Genomic DNA, 20719 nt, shown 5'->3' on the forward strand with positions numbered 1-20719 from the left:
CTCCTGGTATCAGAATAGCAAATTTAGGTGAGACAAGAGTAAGAGTTATGCAGCATATATTACTTCAGTTCCTAGCAACTGCATCATTTCATGTAAGAATTTTAAAATTTTTTTAAAACTTATTCTCCCCCAAGTTTAAAAAATTTCATTTCCAAATATTTATGGGATCTTTTCCAGTGGTTGCACCATGAATTCATAGTAATGTGAGTTTTCACTACGCCAGCAGCAGCAGCTGCAGTGAATACAGAAGAAAGAAGATTGTTATTGATTGCTGTTTGGATGATAGAGACAAGGATTTATCTCTGATCTCAGAGCATGGGCCTTAGCTATGTGGCACAGAGCTCTGAAGGGAGCAGCTTTCCATCGGCTTCATGGGCCCGAGGGAATAGCTGGAGGAATGCGCTGCGGACTGAGCAGCTTCACAGATGGTAGGTGGCTCGGGGGCTTGAAGAGCACATGTCTGTCAAGTTTCTTGCACCGTGTAAGACTCACTCTGCTACATGACACTTCCCCTCCTCAGGATTGTCTCTATCACCTGCAACAAAGCCACGGAGGTCAGAAACAAGCTGTGTAACCAGGTGTACGTCCTTGTCATCTAGCGTGGACCCCCGATTAGCATGGATTGTATCTTGTGCAGTCAGTTAAGTCGAAAGCAGAAAGCCCACAGCTATTGTCCGTTTTGTTTCCGATGGACTTTGTTCCTCTCCTGCTGAAACCACTAGCAACCTTGCCATCAGTTTCAGCTGGTAAGGCTGATCAGTATCTTAAAATTAGAGGAAACAAAACCCAGTGCCTGCACCTTGCCGTGGCCTGACTTGCTGCCTTGTAATGAACTGTCCTTTGCGTTGACCTCATGGTGGTCCCACTGAAAACTAACAAGTTGATGAACTGCTCTACATCATGATGAAGAGGTCTTTTCAAATATAAGTCCAAACAACTCCTTTCAAGTGTCTTGTGGAAGATGATGTGTTTCACAGCAGAGTGTTTGCCTACAGAGCTTTCTCGCCTTGGCCAAGAGCCATTTCAAGTCAAACAGGCTCAGACTTCAGAGTGATGGAGATGCTAAGTCAAAAGAAAGGAACATGTTGAGAAAACATCAATTTTTCAGTCAGGGTTCTCCACTGAAAAAAGTGGATAAAAGATCTCTACCTAAGAATTGACTGCAAAGCTAACTATATGTAGGTTTTTTAACTCTTTAAGCAGCCCTGGCTTTCTGTAACACTTCTGGCCACCTCCAATATAGCACTCACTCTTGCCAGGAAAAGGCATATTCCTTGTTCCTGTCTTCTTCAGAGCAGATCAGAGTTTTGATTTATGATAGAATTCCTTGCAATATTCCTCGAGCAAGAGGTTGTTGTATTTTTACCCAGACATGAGTTTCTGTTCTAAGCCAAAGAAACAAGAACTAAAATTGACCAGGGGGTGATGGAGGAGGGGTAAGATACGGATCTTACTGCAGAGTTCTTTGCAGTATTATTGGATTCATTAATTTCCTTATCAAATAGAACATATTTTGTATTACAAATTTCTACCAAATTTTCTATTGCTAAAAGACTGCAGACAGATTTCAGGAGGATTTGAAATTACTTAATTGTTGCATTGACTAACGATTGAGTTGGTCGAACATTTTCAGAGGTGAATCCTTTGATAAAACCTTGACATTTTAACTTCCGAGCAATTTTTCCCAGCATCCACGCAGGCTTCTAGCATGGGGATTGCCCACTGCTTACCTTTATAATTGGGCAGCTGGACATTCATCTCAGGCTTAGGGCTTGTGATGAAGAACTTCACAGGAGCTGTGACTTTCCCTCTGAGATGCAGCATGCCGAGAGAACTAATGGCACTTAATCCAGGGTTATCTTGGTCAAAGAGGAAAGAGGCCAAACTCCTATCTTCACTAAGAATAGCCAAATACTAAAAAGTAACAGACAGTGGAATAAAGTAGATTAAGTTAAAAAATAAATTCAGTTATCCAAAGTGTTGCAGTACTGGGAAGAGATTTTAGAAAGCATTATGGTTATATTAAGTATGTCCTTTAAGGATAGAAATATATAAGGCAAATGTGATTTTTCCTATCAAACCATTACATTTAGAAAGATTTTGTTAATATGTTTGCAATGTCTTGAAAGTAACAGCCAAGACTGTTTAACTGTAATTGTGGAAATATATCACTTTGCCCTTTAGTGGTATACTCAGTGGGAGATAACACCCAGGGGGACATGTCATCATCTCTGTCAATGAATGCTTTTCTCAAATGAAAAAAAATAAATCGATTCTGTAATTAATCCAAAAGATTTCCATGTTTGCCTTGGGAGGAACAATAAACATTGGGCAAAGAAACCATCTCTGTCTGGAAGAGAGGGGGTAACGATGGTTTCACAGTGAAGGAGTACCTCTGCTTTTCATGGAAATGGCTGTCGGATTCCAAGCAGAAAGGAGGACAGAAATTTATTTGCAAAGTGCTGTGAGTTGCAAGAAGGCACAGAAGCACCAAGCTTTTGCACAGGTAACCAAGGCACACGCTGCCTTTTCAGAGAGTTGGAGGTTTGTTTTCTTCCCACAGGGCTGTGTAGCGTGTTGACAGCCACCACCCCCGGACCCGATAGCGTTTCACTCACCCCATCACAGCACACATATTGTTTCTGCCACCTGTTGTACCCTGTCCTTCCAACCTGTTGTTGCGGTCCTACGATGTCTGGCATTATCAGTGATACTGTCATTTTCACTTAAATACTAAATAATAACCTGTTCGGTGGTTTGTGAAGCCTTTGTGGCACCCTTCAGCCTGAGCTGCACTCAGTAAATGAATGCAACACTGGGAACTACCAGTGATAAGCAGATGTTGGGTTCGTCTTTCTCATTAAGGCAATTAGTGACCTGTGGGAGATGATCAATCAGGGGTTTTATCCATCTCGACATCGGTGTCTGGTTGCCTGCACAGAGGGATACTGTTTATAGCCCAGTTCATAATTTCTCCCTTTCCTGCTCGTCGTTATTATTAAGCAAAGAGCCTTTTTCCTTCTGTTAGCAAAACCAGGATCCCTCATGCCCCAGTTTTAGCAGCTAATGTCCACAATAGGGGCAACTGTAGGAGTTAAATATAACTGTCTAGTGTAAGGAGAAGATTTAATGGGAAATGGTTGGCATTCTTTCTTCCTAAAGGCAGGGGGGGTGGGGGGGGGTGGGGGATGACGGGGCGGGGGGATGACAGCGGGGGAACGTACACACACAGACACACGCATCCCACAGCCAGGGAAGAGGCAGGGAGCAGGCAAGGCAGAGAGGGAGTGAGAGTAGAGAGCGAGCGATCCCCAAAGCAGCCCTGCACCTCTGAGCTGGAATCTGCCAGGGCACAGCCAGCATGTTGGTCCTCAGCCTGCTTGTCTGGGGATCTTACCTGCAGCTCCTCTGCTTTGCTTTACCTCAGACTGCGTACGTTGACAATGTCTTCTCAGTTTCAGCAGGTAAATTGCTTTAAGTCTTGTTACTTTTCCTTGCTTGGAGCTCTCTGCACTCTGATTCTTGCACTTCCCGGTGACTGGAAACACAGAGGGAAAAAATACATACTTCGAATTGCAGATCTCGGTGGAGGGATTTTGCATTGCAGACCTGCTCTGCCACATGTCAGGACATTTTGTTGCTTGGTTGGTTTTGCTTTTTGCTTTATAATTCCTGGTTTTAAACCCCTCCCTTCCCTTCCCCCAGAGAAATAATAGACAAGATCCTCAGCTGCTCTAAAATGCTTTTTTTCCATTGGCTTCTATGGTGCTGTGCTAATTCATGGCCCAATTAGTATATTACTTGCATGTCTGCATGTTTCTTTCTATTTTGGATGAGTTTAGGCAGATTACAGCAAGGGAAAGAAAATTAATCTCAATGTATATCTGCTTCTATAAATAAAGCCCTGACCTCAATGAGCGCTGCCGGGGTCCGACTGGATGTTAGCAGAATAAACATCATCTGGCTCTGGCTATGACACTAACGAATACTCGGATGACTTACATAGCAAACAAGAGTCCGCTGCATGGAAAATCCCTGCTAGGCAAAGGCAAAACAAATTAGTTGTCAGCTGAGCCGGGGCACTGGAAATCCCACTTAATAGATTTTCATTTCATCAGCAAGACTTTCCTTCAGCCACGTTCTGTGCGAGGGAAGGGGAAGGCTGGCGAGAGCTCTGACTCCGTCTCTCCTTTGAGGAACTTTCACCAACTTGTAGCAAATTGCTGTCTCCCACCTTCTGCCCGTTATTCTGTATCTGTCAATAGAGATGCTTCTATACTAACGTCCTGGATTCCTTCTGTGTCAGATCTGAGCTAGTTCAACTGAGATTCGTAGGTCGGTGGCAGCTGTGCCTACAGGTCCTCCCCTTGCCTTGCACATGAAGACAGGGACCAAAGGGGTGCACATGTCATGACCGTACATAAAATCAATCTTAGATATGGATCTAAAGACACACGGCCTTTCTCTCTCTCTCTCTCTCTGATGTCTCCAGTATGACCAGAGCCAGGTGGTTTACATCCAAGGCATTTATGAGACAAGGGTGGTCAGCAGGCTAGCTTGTATGAGTAATAGATTTCTGCGCTAAGGAACAGTGGTGTGTTTCTGCTAACAGCTTTTTTCAAAATCTTTTAAAATGTGCAGAGCTACTACACTGTAGTTCACTCCCAATGGTTTGAACAGTCCATTCATTTAAAGATACTCAAATAATAAGATTCTGAGGACCACAAGGGTAATGCTGATATCCTTTGGAGAAAAGCCCTATAGCATTTAATAATGCAGCCATTACAATTCTGTAGTCATTTCAGATAGCTTTTAAGATAACATCTAGAGAAGCCTAATGTCTGAAGAAGTACATCCTTTGAAAAACAATTTAGTCCATTCTTTAGGAACTAATATTTTTTTCTGTTAAGCTCTGTAGGATGCTAAAAAGCATTTACATTTGTTATCATTGGTGTTCAATTGGGTATGCTTTTTTCCATTATGTTGAGATTAGTTAATGCTGAAGTACAAGGAATCATCAAGATTTATTTTCTCTGATATATTCAAAATTGCATTGCAATAACACGTAAGTCATTAGACTTCAAAAATTGTTTTGAAGAAGCTTACATTTATTTGATACTTGTAGATGCTACCCAGACAAACAAGAATTTCATGTTTCCATCACCTGTATGGCCTGGTCTTTCTCCTGTGGCACACACTTGTGCGTCTAGAGAAGCTGTTTAAACTGTCCTCTTTGAAAAATAACGCTTCAACAAATAACTTTCCCCTTAGAAGAGGAAAGACTTACCGTCTCTGCAGAAACTGTAGTAGAAGAGGCAAATATGAAGAAAAATGCCAGACTCTGCTCTACGCAGAATTATTTTCCATAGCCTGCAAGAGACCCCAGGGCTTCCCAGGCAGAGCCTGCAGCCAGCTGCGGCCCCTTCCTCCTCCAACCCCGTAGGCCAGCAGTTTCTGGCTTCAGGCTTGGAGAAGGTGTGAACCCGATGGGGAAATCTGGTTCCCAGTGTGGCAGTTTGGGCAAATTGCCGCCATGCACCGCTCGGCAGTAAAGCCCCACGCTGTGCTCTTCTGGCCCAGGCACGGACAATTGCCTTCATACCCAGCAAGCTCTTAGCAAGGCTTCTGTCACAAATGTAAACGTTTACTTCATAATCTGTGGAAAAAATAATAACTGGCAGATGATTCAGTCATAATCCCACAACCGCAGGGCTGGATTGACCGTACTTTGATGAGCTGTTACACACCTGTGTGCCATTATTACTTGCTAATCAGGGCTATTTTGTATGAAAAATGACATCAATTTCTTTAGTACTTGGATTGCATCTGCATTTTAAGAAACATGTCCTAAGAAAAAAAGCAAAAAGTTCTCTCTTTTCTGGTAGAAATCTCGCAGTGGGTACAGAAGGTGAATTAATTCCATTTAAATTCTCAGTTATTTTAGTGGTTTCTCAAATGTTCTGTGTCTGTCAGCTGAGTCAATTATTTGTATCTGGCACCAGGATGCAATTTCACATTTGAAGTATGGATTTCAGCATGGTACTTGCAAATTCTAAAACTAATCACATTTAACAGTGAGGATGTTTTTGAGAAATGACTTGTCTTTCCTATGGTTGGGAAAATGCACTTGGGTGTTTTCCAGGTGTCTGAAAACTTCTGGGCTAAAAGTACTTTTCTTTCTGTCCTCCCATGTCTTTGCATAGCCAACAGGTCACAAATGAAAAGGTTTACAGGTCAGAGCAGTAACCTGAAAGCAGAGATAAACAACTGGTAGGGGGGGAAAGTGTAGAATAATTGGGGAAAGAATAATCTGAATATTTGTTTGGCTGCCAACTCCACCGTATAGTCCCATCAGCCTCAAGCAACAGTGCATCCTTGTTTCTGGAAGTATTTTGAATGTCACGTCAGCTCCAAAAAGTTGACATTTCTGGAGGAAATGCTTCAGGGAATGACATTACAACATGCTCAAGCATGCGGCTGTGGTTCCACGTGGCAGTGAAGACCCCAGGGGTGGGTACTCAACTCTCCTGGAGACAGCAGGTCTCTTTCCAGGGTAATCTGCCGTATCCCACCCTTACACCACTGTGTTTATGGTGTCACTTATTACCGGTTTTCAGAGCTCTGCTCTGCTGAGGTTCCTGCGCTGTGCACTTGAGGAGGTTGCATTCAGGCATGAATTTTATATTCATTTTCAGTTGGGTCAAATGAACCAGCCTGCACCTTGTAAGAACCAGCCTGAAGGAAGCCACCTTCTAAATTCAGGCAGTAGTAGGACTTTCTTCCACCCCCCCATTCCTTCTCCCCTATTCTACTCATCCAGGCCAAAGGCTTCTGAGGTTTTTCAGAGAGATGGGAAAGTATTTAAATTACCAGCAACAGCTGGAGAAGAACAGTATCTCGATGCTTCTTCTGACCCAAACTGCCTTTTACACATGCCACAAATGTACTCCTTGGTTGAATTTTCCCCTACTGTCAATATTGATGCACAACCCTATGAAAAGAATAGGGTTGATTAATTTAAGAACATCTTAAGGGCATTAATTTAAGAGATTAATCTGAGCATCACTGGCAGTATTCTTCACGCTTTCTTTGCCTTTTTCCCATTATTTTCCTGAAGAAAAAGAACACCACGTCCCACTGGGTGGGTGGCCTCTTTTGAGTTGAGAAGGTGTGATATTAAGCTGCAACCAGACCTCGTGTGGGATAGCTGCAGAAAAGGGTTCAGCTTTCTTGTGGACCGACGCTGTTGGAGCAGTAAGAGCCGTGGTGATGGGAAGGCGGGTTGAGAGCAGGAGCTGTGCAGGGTGCCGCAGGGAGGGGAACGAAGTACCCCCTGCCCTGGGGGGAGGGAGCGTTGTGCATCTGTGAGAGAAACAGTGGGAGAGAGAAAAACACAAAACCAAGCTGTGATTCTTGACATTGAGGGAGTTGGGATCCTGGCTACCTTCCTGTGAAAGCAATATCTGACTCCATCATCTGGACGGGCTGGGGGGGTCCTCTAATGAACCAACCTGCAGGCACCCTCGGTATTGTCAAAACAGCAGAGGTGTCAGGTGGACGGGTTTTGTTTCTAAATAGCGTAATTGCAAATATTTATTTAGGTAAAATCACAATGGAAATAACGATCAGAGTGCATGCAGGAGTAAGAAAGACACAGAAGGAATTTAAAATAAGACCAACAGTAAAAGCTGGAAGATCCTCAAGGCAGCAGCCAGAGCCTACAGGGAGAACAGCCCAAAGGGTAGCTAGCAAGCAGAGGTGAATCTCTGAGGGGCAAAAATATCAGTCCAGGGAGGGAAGCCTGACTCTGCTCTGGAAAGTCAGAATGGGTCCAGGAGGTACCCAGCATCCTGATGCTGTTGGTTGTTTCCCACGGAACACACACGAGCAGGAAAGCTTCGGTTAGATTAAAATTCCTGATGGCAATGAGCCACTGGCAAAGGCTTCATTAGGAGAAGGAAAGCAAATTGTCATTGGCCATAAAAGAAGGCAGTCACCTGGCTGTGGATCTGGCTAGGCAGAGGTCTTGCGGCTGGATTTAGCCGGGCATTTAAAAGCTTTCTATCTTGTTTGTGACTCACAGAAGCCTGAAAGGGAGGCAACAGATTCCTTCAATAGAGTATCTCTTCAGTTTGAGAGAAAAAAATAACCTTGGGATTGGCCATTTGCATTTGAGCGCAGCTGCAGGGCAAAGGAGCGGCTAGAAAGATAACCCAAAATTGCTGCGTGGTGGTTACCCTCCTGAGCTGATAAAGCAGCAGTTCCTCAGCAGTGACTGGGGAAAGGCTTGGACTGGTAGCAAACTAAGTCTAGTATGGTGTGGTTACTGGTACTTTAAGTAAATGGGTCTTTAAAATAAACACAGTTAAAGAAGCACCTGATTTGCCTTTATCTGTAGTTTCTCCCTGGTACATACAACCTGTGAGAATCCCAGTTTCCTGCTCAGGTCAATGTGGATAATGCTCAGGGATGAAATCACCTCAGGATTCACAGACCTTTCTGTGGTGGTGCACGGTGCAATGCCTGCACCGAGTCCGGTGGGCGCGGAGCAGCCACGCTGGTGCACAGCCTGTCCACCACTTGGTTCCTGCAGCCAGCCTCGTGTGGGGAAGGGCAAGGGGAACACTGATGCAAGCCCCAACAGCAAAGGACCCCCACAAGGTCCCGTTGGATTAGCAGTCGGCCAATAAGTAGAAGCCCACTTGATCCTGTGGGTGAGAGACAAGGAAAGGACATCAGAGTCGGTTCAGGAGGTTGTGGAATTTGCCTTGCAGCAGTAAATAAAAATCAGAAGAGGACACAGCCACTAGCGAGGAAGCTAGGCTCGACAAGGCACCCTCTGTACGGCTCTGGGTCTTGCATGCAGGAGGGGGAGGGGGCTTCTGGCCTGCCTGTGGCATTACTGGATGACAAAGCGCTCAGGTTGTCAAAAGGGTTCAGTGACTGTAATGCAAATGAAGGGAGAGGGTTCAGTGAAATGCTGTTTATCACCGACATTCGCTCACTCCAGAAAATGCATATCCAAGGACCATGTGGTCCCCCCTGAGTTCCCCAGTTGCTCCTGGTTTAGTAAAAAGGTTGACTCGCTTGGCTTCATGTGGTGAGCTGCTGGGGGCAGAGGCTTCCTGATTACAGAAGCCAGGACTGATACCCGGGCTCCTGAAGTGCAGGAAGCTGGGACTGCAGCGGTGGCCAGTTCAGAATTCTTTTCTGGGGCAACATTTATATTACAAGTGAGGCAGATGTCCAGCTTGAGGCTGTGGAAGCTCCTCTGGAGACACAACCCAAGCAAAGCCGATATTTTTCAGATAGCTGTTCTGTGGTGAAGTTCTCCAGCTGCCTGGGACAGAGGTCAGTGCAGGAGCTGAGGCAGGGCTTGCTCGCCTTTCCAGCGAAGGATGCACCAACCCATCCGAAGGTTTTTCTGTAACCTGTGAATGTTTCTGACAGGCAGCAACTGGTCTAAAAGGGAACCTCAGCTGAAAGCGATGCTGCAGCTGCCACAGAGATCCCAAGTGGTTCAAGTAGGCTTGTCCATGCTGTATCACTGTATGGGATGTGCTGGTGAATACTAGATTTTTGTTGTAACCAGACTGGAACGTGGAGGCTTCCATTCCAGCACAGCAAAGCAAGCTGTTTCAAAATAAGATGTTTGCCATGAAAGGACAGGAGCTCCACCAACAAGCTATCCAAAGTGCTGCAAGATCAGCTCATTCCCTAGGTACCTGTTGACAGACAGTGCTTGCAGGCGCCTAGTACAGACAGTTCAGTTGTGGGTTCGCCAATATAACCAAACCCCTGCACAGCAAGGGAACAGTCTGTGACTTCGCATTTTAGCCTCCTTGGGTCTTACAGTCCATTTCATATCGGACACAGAGGCTTCCTGTGGGTGGGCTGTATTGGCACAGGAGCACCAGCAGCATAATTGCAAGAGAAACTGTTAATCTTAGTTAAAACTATGGAAAAATAGAATTTGTGTTTATACGTGGGGAAGTTTGTTGTCAGGATAGGCCATGTATCCCTGCAGGTTTTAACTCCTGGTGCTAGGATAGTGTGTGACTGCAAAATCAGGGGGCACATTCAGCTGTAATGCAACATAGGACTCACCCGGGGCACGTCGAGGAGACCTATCCCACGCTATAGCTTAGGAGGAGGAGGAGAACTAGGGAAGCCCTTCAGTTCTAGGGGGAATTGATTGAGGAAGATCAGAAATAGGTGAGAGAGAAAATCCCCACAGGAATTAACAGACCCCAGCCTACATGTTCTGCTTCTCCCCTTCTCCTCTCCAAGGAGTCATCGCTTTAATGAAAAGGAAACTGGGGGAATGCTTTTCTATAGTCACACGGCTGTAATGGTGAAAGGGTATTTGGGGTGAGAAGATGGATATAGGAAGAATGCAGAAGACCAAGACAGTGGGGGAAAACCAAAAGGAGCTGTTAACCCTTTTTCTCAGGAACTAGCAAGTGTGTATGCATAAATGCATATGCCTGGGGAATGCACACGAGTGAAGGGAGATGCTTTGGTTAAAGAAGGCAGTGCTACAGTTTCAGTTTTCTTCTACTCAGGGGAAAGTTCCAGTGGATTTTTTTGTTAGCTACTTGAAACTACGAAGTTAACAACTTTTTACAATACCAAGTCAATACAGAGTCAATTTTTTGAAAGGCAGACGTCAGCTGGGCTGTGAATCTGTGGCAGTAAGGGAGTCGTGAGGAATTAATACAGCCCATGGTAGCAAAGTTTCAAAGAGGGATTTGAAAGCATTTCTCTGAAGTCTTTCTGAGCACGCAGCAACATCCACAGTCACATAGGGGTTGTCTGGGACTGTCTGAGCATACGGTGGAGCAACATCAAAGTAGAGTGCACATTTGATCTATGCCAGCACTAAGAGATTATAATCTTGCAGCTGCAGAAGGGTGGCACCGGGGTGTCTCAGCTTTTTTGCTACTGATGGCACAGATGAAGGCGGAGAGGGCTGCGTGGCAGTGAATGGCACATAGAAGTCTTTCGGGGCTGATGCAGCAGCCATCCTGCATTAGTCTTTAGTGTTTCAGGTTCTTCTACAGATTGTAGTAGGGTTTTAGGCTTTCATACTCAGAGTATTTATAATATTGTTCTGGTGTGACAAGCAGTTGAGTTTTATAATCCAGTTCATAAAGTGCCTGAGATGAAATACTGTGATTTACCAGACTGGAACTCTGTTTCTGGTGTTGTAATAGAGTCATCCGTGGCTTTGGGGTGTTGCTTAAATCTCTGTGCCTCAGTTTTTCATGCACTGAAGGGGAGCACATAGAGTTGTCAGCTTTGTTTAGCAGTGTCTAGAGCTCTGGACCTCTGCAAATGGAAAGCAATAGACAGAAAATTGCACAAAATAGCCCTGATGTGGTTATTGGGATTTATAAGCCATGGCTTTATTTTATAAACCCACATTATAACCCACTGGTCTTCCATCTTCCACCTATCAGATTTCATTGGAATTTTCATGCTCTTGGGAAGCTGTAGTGCAGAGCCAACCCAAGCAAACACTCCTCTTTCTGTACTGATCTCAGAATTTTCTTTCTGTGATCAACCTGAGAGAACAGTATATAATCTTTCGGCATATGGGTTGCCCGCATACATGCACATACAGATTAAATGTCTGAAATATTTGCATATAGGGAGTAAAAGGACTTACCCTGCTTAGAAAACTCACAAGCCCCTTTGCTTTCCTGCATCTTGCCATTTCTGCGGTGGTTTCCAAGGCTGGCTTGCCAGGACGCAGCTGCTTGCCCCTGGTCGGCTGGGCTGCGCAGGGCTGACTGGGACTTCGCTGCCCCTGCGGGTGCAGGAGGCACCGGGGGGACACGGGGGGACCTGGGCTGAATGTTAGGTGAGGAAAGGAGACAGAACGTCCTTGCTCCCCCCCGCCAGCCGGGTGAACACCAGGATCCAGGCAGTGTGCCAGGGTTTGTGGTGGTGTCAAGCTTTTTGAATGTCGACTGATTTTAAATACTTTCATTTATTTATTTATTTAGACAGCTTCTGAGTGTGCACCAGCCGCTGAAGTACACATTACAGCTGCCACAGCCCGTAGCCATTTTGGGGATTAAAAACGGAGTATTTTCAAAATTTTGTGAGTTTTTCTTGGCTGAAAAGAAATTTGCAAGGTTTTGGCTGAATTTTTTAATTTTCTGTCAGAAGGATGAGGAATTGGTTTCTAATCAGCTTTTCTCTGCTCCTTAAAGACTCTGAAGCCCTATTTCAAGCAAGAGGGAACCGGAAGCAGAGGAGAAGAGAGCTGCAGCTCCATGACTCATCCTGTAACTCCCGTGGGAACTTCATGGGTCACTCCTCCATGCAGACACCATTACCTAAGCTGCAGAGCTTGATACCTTTCTTTGACATATTTATATTAGTTGGTTTATATGAAAAGATATATTTACGCCATCAACTATAAGGTCTAAGTTCAAAAGGGTGCTGAGAGATGCAGACCATTTGCCAGCCTGACTGTCCAACTCATCTCCAGACATGAGCTGCATTCCTGTCTCTGCTTATGTGTCCTTAAGGCATGTTTTGGGCCACAAAGCTTCATAAAACACATTTTCAAGAAATAGGTATTGTTAATGCTGATGCACGTCTTTGGGGTTTTAAAGGAGAGCTCAAGGTGCATCTGCTCTGTAAGTAAAAGATTTTGACCCATGGCTCTCAAAAGGCACTTTTGACAAGCTCTTAAACTTTTCTAACTTAAAAGGGAAAAGTGCCTTAGTCACTTTGCAACAGATGTGCAGAACGGTGCAGGGCGCTGGGGCCCGTGGCATGCTGCTCTCCTTGCAAGGAGGGCAAGAGGAGCCCAAGTGAACAACAACAAAGCAGATAAAGTCTCGGTTTCAGCTGGACAAGCCCACGTTCATTAACTGACGAGTCTGCCCAGCTCGTTTATTATTAATTCTGAGTGGCATCCAAGTGGGAGAAGCACCTGTGAAGGGGTGTCAGCCATCAGAGGTCTCTGTCCAGCAGAGTCCTGCCTGTCACAAGCTGGGCAGGCCACCAGCGCTGGTGTCAGGGTGACAAGCCTTTGGATAGCAGTGTGGCTTCCCGTCAGGGCTTGCTGGATGAATGCGGTCACAAATAGGAAGGGAAACACATGTTAAGTATCTTTTTCCTTTCTCGTCCTTTCCTCCTGGCAGCTGGCCTACAGCTTTGTGATTTTAGGATAGAAGTCACTTCCGTAGTTTACTTACGATTTTTTTTGGATGGAATCCTGTAAATCTAACTTGAACCCAGGACACCACTTCTCTGGTAGCTCCGTTGCAGCTGGGGGGGTCCGTAGGGTTGAAGGTCAGCTGTAGGAACAGCTCTAGGAGGGCTCAGAGACCTCGTATGAGCCCCACTCCAGGGGACTCGGCGTGGGCGAAGGCTCCTCTCTGGCTCTGTGTTGGACCACCTCGGGTAAGAGTTCCCAAATTCCAGCTATGGTCAGAAGCAAGCAGTCAGCAGGAACAAAATGAAACATTGCAACAGCTTACCTGAAATATGTTATTTTGTGAAGCAACCATTGCCAGTACACCCATAGACGTATATAGTCACTGTCTTGGACTAGATTAACATACAGTCTGGACCATAAAAATAATTTGAGTTTGAGCATGGTAAAGACTTTCTATTCTAAAGCTGACTGTAAAAATGTTTATGTTCTCTGAAAACAACTGCCACTTAGACAAGTCCTAGAAGGAGTTTTTCATTTTATCTTCTTTCTCTTATTGAATAACTTCTTTGATACTGAAGTTGTTGAAAGAGCCGTTTCCATATGAGATATGTAAATGCATGCTTTGCGGAGGCAGGGTCTTCATGTTTCACCGAAAACTATGACAGTCCTATTCTTGGGCTGAGATTTTTTCCACTGATGGGGACTGGAGTATTCTGAAGCTGTGTTTAGCAAACAAAGCTAACCTGGAACCTAAAAATATACACTGCATTTACGGAGAGCCTGTAAGCCTGTCAAGGTAACTTTTTTGTGATACGAAACAAGCCAATACTGTGATGGTTGTACGTCTTGGAGTTATCACAGTTACAAAATCCATACCAATGAAACGCGGTGCTTATTGGAAGATCAAGTTCTAGCAGTCGTACCTGTCATCACTCTGTGACTCACTTTTTTGCTCCTTCTGCTGTCGTTATCACCTGTCATTCCAGTGCCAGCCTTTTCTTAAATAGTGGCTTTACAAATACATCTTCCAGAACATAGCCATGGTTAATGATGGAGCCCCTGAAAGATGAACTACCCACATCATTATAGAATTTATATCTATCCTACATAATAGAAACAGGATAATTTTTTTCTTGTTTCTTCATAGAGATGAGTACATGCTACCACCATTCATACCAGCAAACCTAAACTTTCAACCTAACTTGTGGTACAATAGTATTAGAATAAGACTATAAAGACTGAAAACAGTAGCTATTTTGCTTTTTGCTACCAACTTGGTTAGCTATAGTGTTTTTCACAATAAAACCTCTTCCACAGAATTTCAGACTTTGCTGCTAAAAAGAAAAACCCAAATATTTTATAATCCAGCACTTGACTTTACTCATGAGGACATGATAAGTATCCTATTAAAGCTATAGATGTACATTTGTATTTAATCTTATTTTTGGAAAATATTTAAAGAACGACACTTTAATCTTCTCTCTCTCTCTCTTTTTTTTTTTTTTTTTTTTTTTACACAGCAGTACAACTGCAGTAATACAAACTTTTTCTACAGTACGTGATAGTGATCTTAGAAGGAAGCCACATCAGACCAGCTTTGATATTTGTATTCTTGTTGAATGATAATAATCCTGTTGAAATTTAGCTAGATCACGTAATAAGGTAGTACTAAGAGTGATGATATCGGAATGTAGCCTAAAATAAAATAATAATCACGTTTTAGACCGTGTTAAATTGCAAGCTGTCTGTTGCTTTAGTAAGATGCAATTTAGTCCCAATGCAATATATTCAAATACAATCCTGAAATTAAGAAAACTCCAGAAGTATGTGTGGTAAAATTGGAGACCTTAATTACAGCTGCATGAGAGTGACTGAGTTCAGGATAAGCCAATACAGAATTTAACTCTACATACCTTCGTATTTTATTGCTTGTGAGAACTGGATGCAGACAAACTCAAACCTTTGCTACTTTTTAAAGGACATTTTCAGTACGTATTTAAAGCTATAAATGAAACAATAGATCTCTATTTTTTATTCTAAAACTTCTGCCTTTCTCTTAAATTGAAAGTTTTGGCTGAGTTTCAAACTTGTGAGGAAAAGCCGAGAAGGAGTCTTTATTATGGAACCTTTCAGACTTCAATTGACACATCTTTCAAAGGTATCAATGCAAATAACGTACTGCTAGACAAAAAAATCTGGGTAACATAAACTACCCTTGAATGCTGCTGATTCACACTCCTCTGAGTGGCTCTTTTCTGTGCATCAGGACTGGGAACATGCTGTCCCCGTTAATGTGGGATGACGGGACTGATATAATACATTTTCTGAGACGTTTGAAAATGTAGAAGTATCTCTGTCCCTTAGAAAGTTTGCCTTACCTTGAGATGTGGCTAATATCCAGCCTGTGCTTGATTTGCACACAAATCTAGCAATTTTGTCAGGTTTGTCTTCCTAGAAACTTAATTTAGAGGTTTTCTATTAATACCAGATACTTCACCATAGGCTTTTCTTCCTACTGTGTTTGGCTCCCTGCCACCCTTCAGTACACAGACACCCATTCCAGCTGCCACAAGCCAGAGGAAAAAAACAACAGGCATAAATAAATGTTTGCTGTCCTTGGCAAAACCTTTGCAGAAAGCCCCATCGTGATTAGAAATATATTTCCCAAGGAGCAAACAGGTTCAGAAAAAAACTCTCACAGTATAAACGCATCACCTTCCCATTGTTTCTCTGTGAACCCTTGGTCAGAGCTTCCTATATTGTTGATGGGAGTTTACTTCTTAGAAGAGGTTACATACCTTGCTGAACGCAGCTGAGGTCCTGCCTTACTAGTCAGATGGTGACAAAGCTATCAGCTAAGTCGGAGTTGCAGAAAATTTATTCTTAGGGATGATGCAGGAATCAGAAATAAGGCAACCTGATTTCAGTCCCAGGGGAGATACAAGCAGCTGGGCTGTGGAGCAGCTTCCCACTCGGTTATCACAGACGGGCCTGAAGCAATTTGGTCCATGGGGAAGGTTGGTGGGCAACAGCACGGGGCGCTTCCTGGTGGCACACGGACTGTAACGGGAACTGGAAGATGCTGTTTATAACACACTTTTGGGAGAGAGGGGAGAGAAAGCGAGAAATATTTCAATCTGTTTTCCAATGTTGCTTATCTAAAATTTTCCAAAATCAGCCTGTGTCATAGCCACATTAAGAGTTTAAGACTCTGCCTAGCCTTCAGCATGAGGAGGAACTCATAAGGGACCACCCAGGTTCTTAAATCCCTGCTTGGATTACAGTGTTACAATCAATGCACACAGGATCTAGGAAAATCCTGTGGAATGGAAACTCCTCTTATTCTGGAAGAAATGTTTGTGGTGTTCAAGGCAACAGACGGATGTTTGTATTGAACAGATCTCCCATGTCTGGAACAGAAGAAGGAGCTCACCCGCAGAGCGTGCTGCCTCCTCGGCCCTCCTCCACCACCCCTGTTTCCACCACCATACTTCAGGCACAGCTGGAGCACTGTAAGTGTGGCCCGGGAGCCTTTCCCCCCTCTTTATGTGACTTCTTAGGTGTGACAGAGACTGAAGTATCCTCTCAAGCACCTCTTCATGGCACCCCCTCAGCCCACCCGTCTGGCTGTGTTAATACGGCTCTGTTAGGACAATCATTCAACATCCCAGACTGGGCCTTGAAGTGAATCTCAAATAGAGCAAGGAATGAAACAAAGCTGGGTTTGTTCGGGCAGTTAATTAACTTTTAAAAAAAACCAACAACTTAAAAACTTAAACATATTCTCTTTACTCTGTTTTGGGAACTTAAGAGTCAGGCAATCCTGAACTAAAGGAAATGGCAATGCAATAAACCAAGTAAGGACAGAAAGGTGATTTTCTGTCCTGAAAGGTGATTTTCTGTCCTGCACAATGGATTTCAGGGTGTACATTATGTATATGTCCCGTTTTGCATCGCATTTGCCTTACCCAGTAGGTGGAACGAAGGTCTCGGAATCCTCCTATGGAATCTATTCCCGCCATTTCATTTTGCAGAAAGACAGACATGTCTTAGTTACCGGTATGCAGTTTTCACTCACCCACCTATGCATATACCTACCTGCTCTACGTGATATGTATCCATACACATGTTAACATATGCAGCATAGAGGATACAATGGGTATATGATACAGCAGCTTGCCCAATTATTCTTATTGCCAGGATCTGTTAACTTCACATATTTTCCACCCCAACATTAAAAATGTTCCTAACTGCTCAGTAATTCCTATTTCTTAACTCTACTATTCATCTACCATATACAAATACTGCAATTGTTGCTGGTGTTACGTAAATGATGATCAGTAAGGTGTCTAACAAGAACTAACCCAAGAAAAAATATAGTGTGAAATCCTCCATTATCTTCAGAGGGATCAGGATTGAGCTCAGGGTGCTGTTCCCTGCCCCCCGCCCCCCCCCCCCCCCCCCCGCCCCGACCAAAATCTACTTGCCTCACCTTTCCTCATCCTCTCCCCTCTCTGTGCTTTGATTTCCACGGAAAGGAGACCCAGAGTCAAGATCCTGGGAATGTGCTATACTTCTTCAGTGAGGATGAGGTTGGGACCAGGATGCCTGAGATTCCCCCAAACAGCCCAGAGAGTAATCATAAAATCATCCTTACACCATCGTTTCCCCCATAAAACCATGAAATAAAACGAAGCAGTTCTGAGGAGGGGGGGAGCCACGTGAGTTAGCTGTGAGCGGTTTGTGCTTTGGAGTCCCCAGCGGGAGCTTTTCAAGAAAACGGCTTTTCACTTGGAAGCTGAGGATCACTTGCGTTAACCCGGTGTTTCTGGGTCAGCGTTCGTCTGTGTTTCCAGGGGAGATCACTTTTGTTACGGGACACAAATAAGGCAGTTTACTCATGCAAGGCTAATTTTGAAGTCAAAAGATGAGACGCTCATGGTCATTAAAGGCATCGGCCCTGGTCTGCAGGGCCTGCAGCGAGTGAATGCCGATGGGTTAGTGTCTTCTGGAGCCAAGTTCACGCCGCCTTCACCCTCGCTGAGCGTACTCTATTCTTAGAGCAAAGACGCTATTTTTGGAGAGGAGCTGCTACTTCTAAAGTGCGACGGAGAGAGCAGGGTCAGGTCTAAGAATAGGCCAAGGTCCCACAGTGGCTCCGAGGGGCGTGCGGCAGCGCGGCTGCCTTGTGCCTCCGGGGGAGGAGGAGGAGGAGGAGGAGGAAGTATGGGGCAGGTCACTCTGCTCAAGTGCTAATTTTCAAGCATCCATGGAGATAACCTTGTGTCTAACCCATGGCTTCCCCCTGAGCGAGCGAATAAACCCTCTTGAGGCTGTAGCATTTGGTGGCTGGGGTTTTTACGTTTCTCCAACAGGCTGTGTATGGCTGCACGTTCACTCATATGTTTTATGTCACACAGAAGCTGCTTGCCCTGGATGTGAAAGAGCTGTGTCAGGAGCTCCAGACAATACAGGCTTCCTCTCTGCCCAAATCGCACTGCCCTGCAGGGCCTCCTGGCCCCCAGGTGAGTGACGCATTTGTAATTAAACCACATGTTCTCTCACTTGCTCCAAGGCCCTTACAAGTCTTTAAAACATCTGCAAATGTTTGTTACCGCTTAGCGAGCATACCGAGCTCTGGCTTAACTTCATCGCAATATGACCATGCATAAATCATGTAGGCTTTTTACCCTGTTCTCATCCCTGCCTTGCATACTCCAGTCGGTTTCAAGTTCACCCTTCATTTTTGTGAATTTTTACAGTGGGTAGCACCCATCAAAAATGCCGGAGGTGCCATCACCTCCTTCAGAGGCTCTTGGTTACTTTTTTGTTTGCTTTAGACTCTGTTGTCCTTTATGTGAGGGAAAGAGCCCATGGAGCGGATGCACAAGAAGTGCAATGCACTTGAATGTTAGTGGAGTACATCCTTGAGAAGGCAGATGCCTACAGTGAGCATCAGAGGCAAGGAGTGGCTCCAGGAGGGAAGTGGGATGGGATTCAGGAGATGTGGGATCTCCTAGCTTGACCTGCAGCGTCTCTGCCTCTGACTTGCTGGGTAACCTTGGGCCAGTCTTTTTGACCTCCTGTTTAATTTTCTACAATTGGTACATTCAGAAATCTTCTGAGGAAATGCTCCACCTCTAGGGGAAGGTTTTTGCGAACATCTCTTTAGTGGGGAGAAGATCACGCATCTGCCTTTCCATTCCAGTTCATTCCCTCCAAAGAAAAATTAAACTTTTCATGGAGAGGTACTTCCAGTTCCTCCTGGGGCACGGGCAGTCCTGATCTATGTGCTGTGCTGGGTGCTTTGGGATGTTGATGTTCCTTGAGGCTCCTGGGTGCCGGTTTTATTACAATACAGCCAACAGCAGGCATGGCACAAGACATTTGCTGCAGCCAAGCTATGACTGAGGCTTTGGCAGCCTGAGAAGTTAACAAGCACCCAAACACTATTTAAGAAGTATGGACAGTACATCACAGTAAAGGCTGTTACGTGGCAAAAAGCTTAGCTTTCATTATTTAGAAGTCAGTACTTCAGAAGGTCTTTGTAAATAGTCTAGAAGTTGCAATGTGAAAGCCAGAAAGTCTTCTTTTATGAACCTGTCTTTATCGTTCTGCCCTTTTGTCTTTGCTGGGATGCCGGATGTGGCAGACTCGTTTGGCATGTGAATGGTGGGGTGTGGAGAGAAGTGATGGGAAGCATTTGTGCTGTTGTGTATTGAGAAAAGTCTTCTCTGCATTATGAAACAGCCCTGCACTGTGGTTGGCCATGGTCCAGAGTTGCAGTAGATGTGCAAGAAGCAGATTACAGAAGCAGTCTTTGCTAGACTGTCTTCGTATAAAAAAATCCTCTTAATATCCTCTCTGGCTTAAACTGGAAGAACAGGAATATTGATTCTATTGTTCTACAAGGTCCATTGCTATAAATAATATTATTCTTGCAGCCAAATGACCCACAGTCCCTCCGAGAACATTTTTAAATAGAGTAGGCTGGCAGATTTTATCACAACGGCAGACAGTAGGGTGGGTATGACATGGCTTTGGAATTTTTAATTATAAATTATGGGACTGTATCTTGTACCGGGTCAATGGTAGAGCCAGCAGTCCTCTGGGCAATACTTCTATGACCATGGTCACCTGAAAAGAAATGCTACTATTAAAAAAAATAATCTTAAGAAGTACATCTGAATTCTTTTCTGCTGTAGCTTGCATGACTTTCAAAGGAGTTGTAAAAGGCCATACTGTTGACTCAGAGCTGAATTTTAAATTAGATTTGCAATGATGTAACTCAGAGTGTAGTTCCTCCCATGTGTAACCTAAGGTAAAATGAAAGAAATAAGATAAAATTTGACTCTGACTCTAATAGGGTGCATCCTGATTTACGCTACTGAAAACCTGAAACAACTCTACTGATGAAAATAGTCAGAGTAATTTGCATTTGAGGGTACGCTTTGCTCCTATTCCCATACAATCTGCATCATGTTATGGTCAGCATAAGATAGACAGGATTCAAACCTGGAGTGAGTGATTTGTATGGTG

General features: G+C 44.4%; 1 protein-coding gene and 1 long non-coding RNA gene across 9 annotated transcripts in view; one reads left to right on the forward strand and one right to left on the reverse strand.

The window, feature by feature from the left end:
- Positions 1 to 220: 220 nt before the first annotated feature.
- On the reverse strand, positions 221 to 6663 carry LOC308063464. 2 transcript variants are annotated; one of them, XR_013927968.1, is made up of 3 exons: positions 3910 to 6663; positions 3398 to 3538; positions 221 to 1914 (listed from the first exon to the last, which is right to left on the reverse strand). It is a non-coding gene; the product is annotated as an uncharacterized lncRNA (long non-coding RNA). The 2 variants fall into 2 exon arrangements; XR_013927969.1 differs by having other exon boundaries at positions 3398 to 6663.
- COLQ (collagen like tail subunit of asymmetric acetylcholinesterase) overlaps positions 1912 to 20719 on the forward strand; it is a 50825-nt gene continuing 32017 nt past the window's right edge. For all 7 annotated transcript variants that reach the window (XM_080386469.1, XM_080386470.1, XM_080386468.1 and 4 more), the window contains exons 1-3: positions 1912 to 3464; positions 16580 to 16692; positions 18601 to 18705. In XM_080386469.1, coding sequence (XP_080242595.1) covers positions 3362 to 3464; positions 16580 to 16692; positions 18601 to 18705 — 321 coding nt within the window. In that variant the 5' untranslated portion in view covers positions 1912 to 3361. The remainder of the gene's footprint in view (positions 3465 to 16579; positions 16693 to 18600; positions 18706 to 20719) is intronic.

Source organism: Falco punctatus (assembly GCF_963210335.1).
Source record: "Falco punctatus genome assembly, chromosome: 4".
Taxonomy (NCBI): Eukaryota; Metazoa; Chordata; class Aves; order Falconiformes; family Falconidae; genus Falco; species Falco punctatus.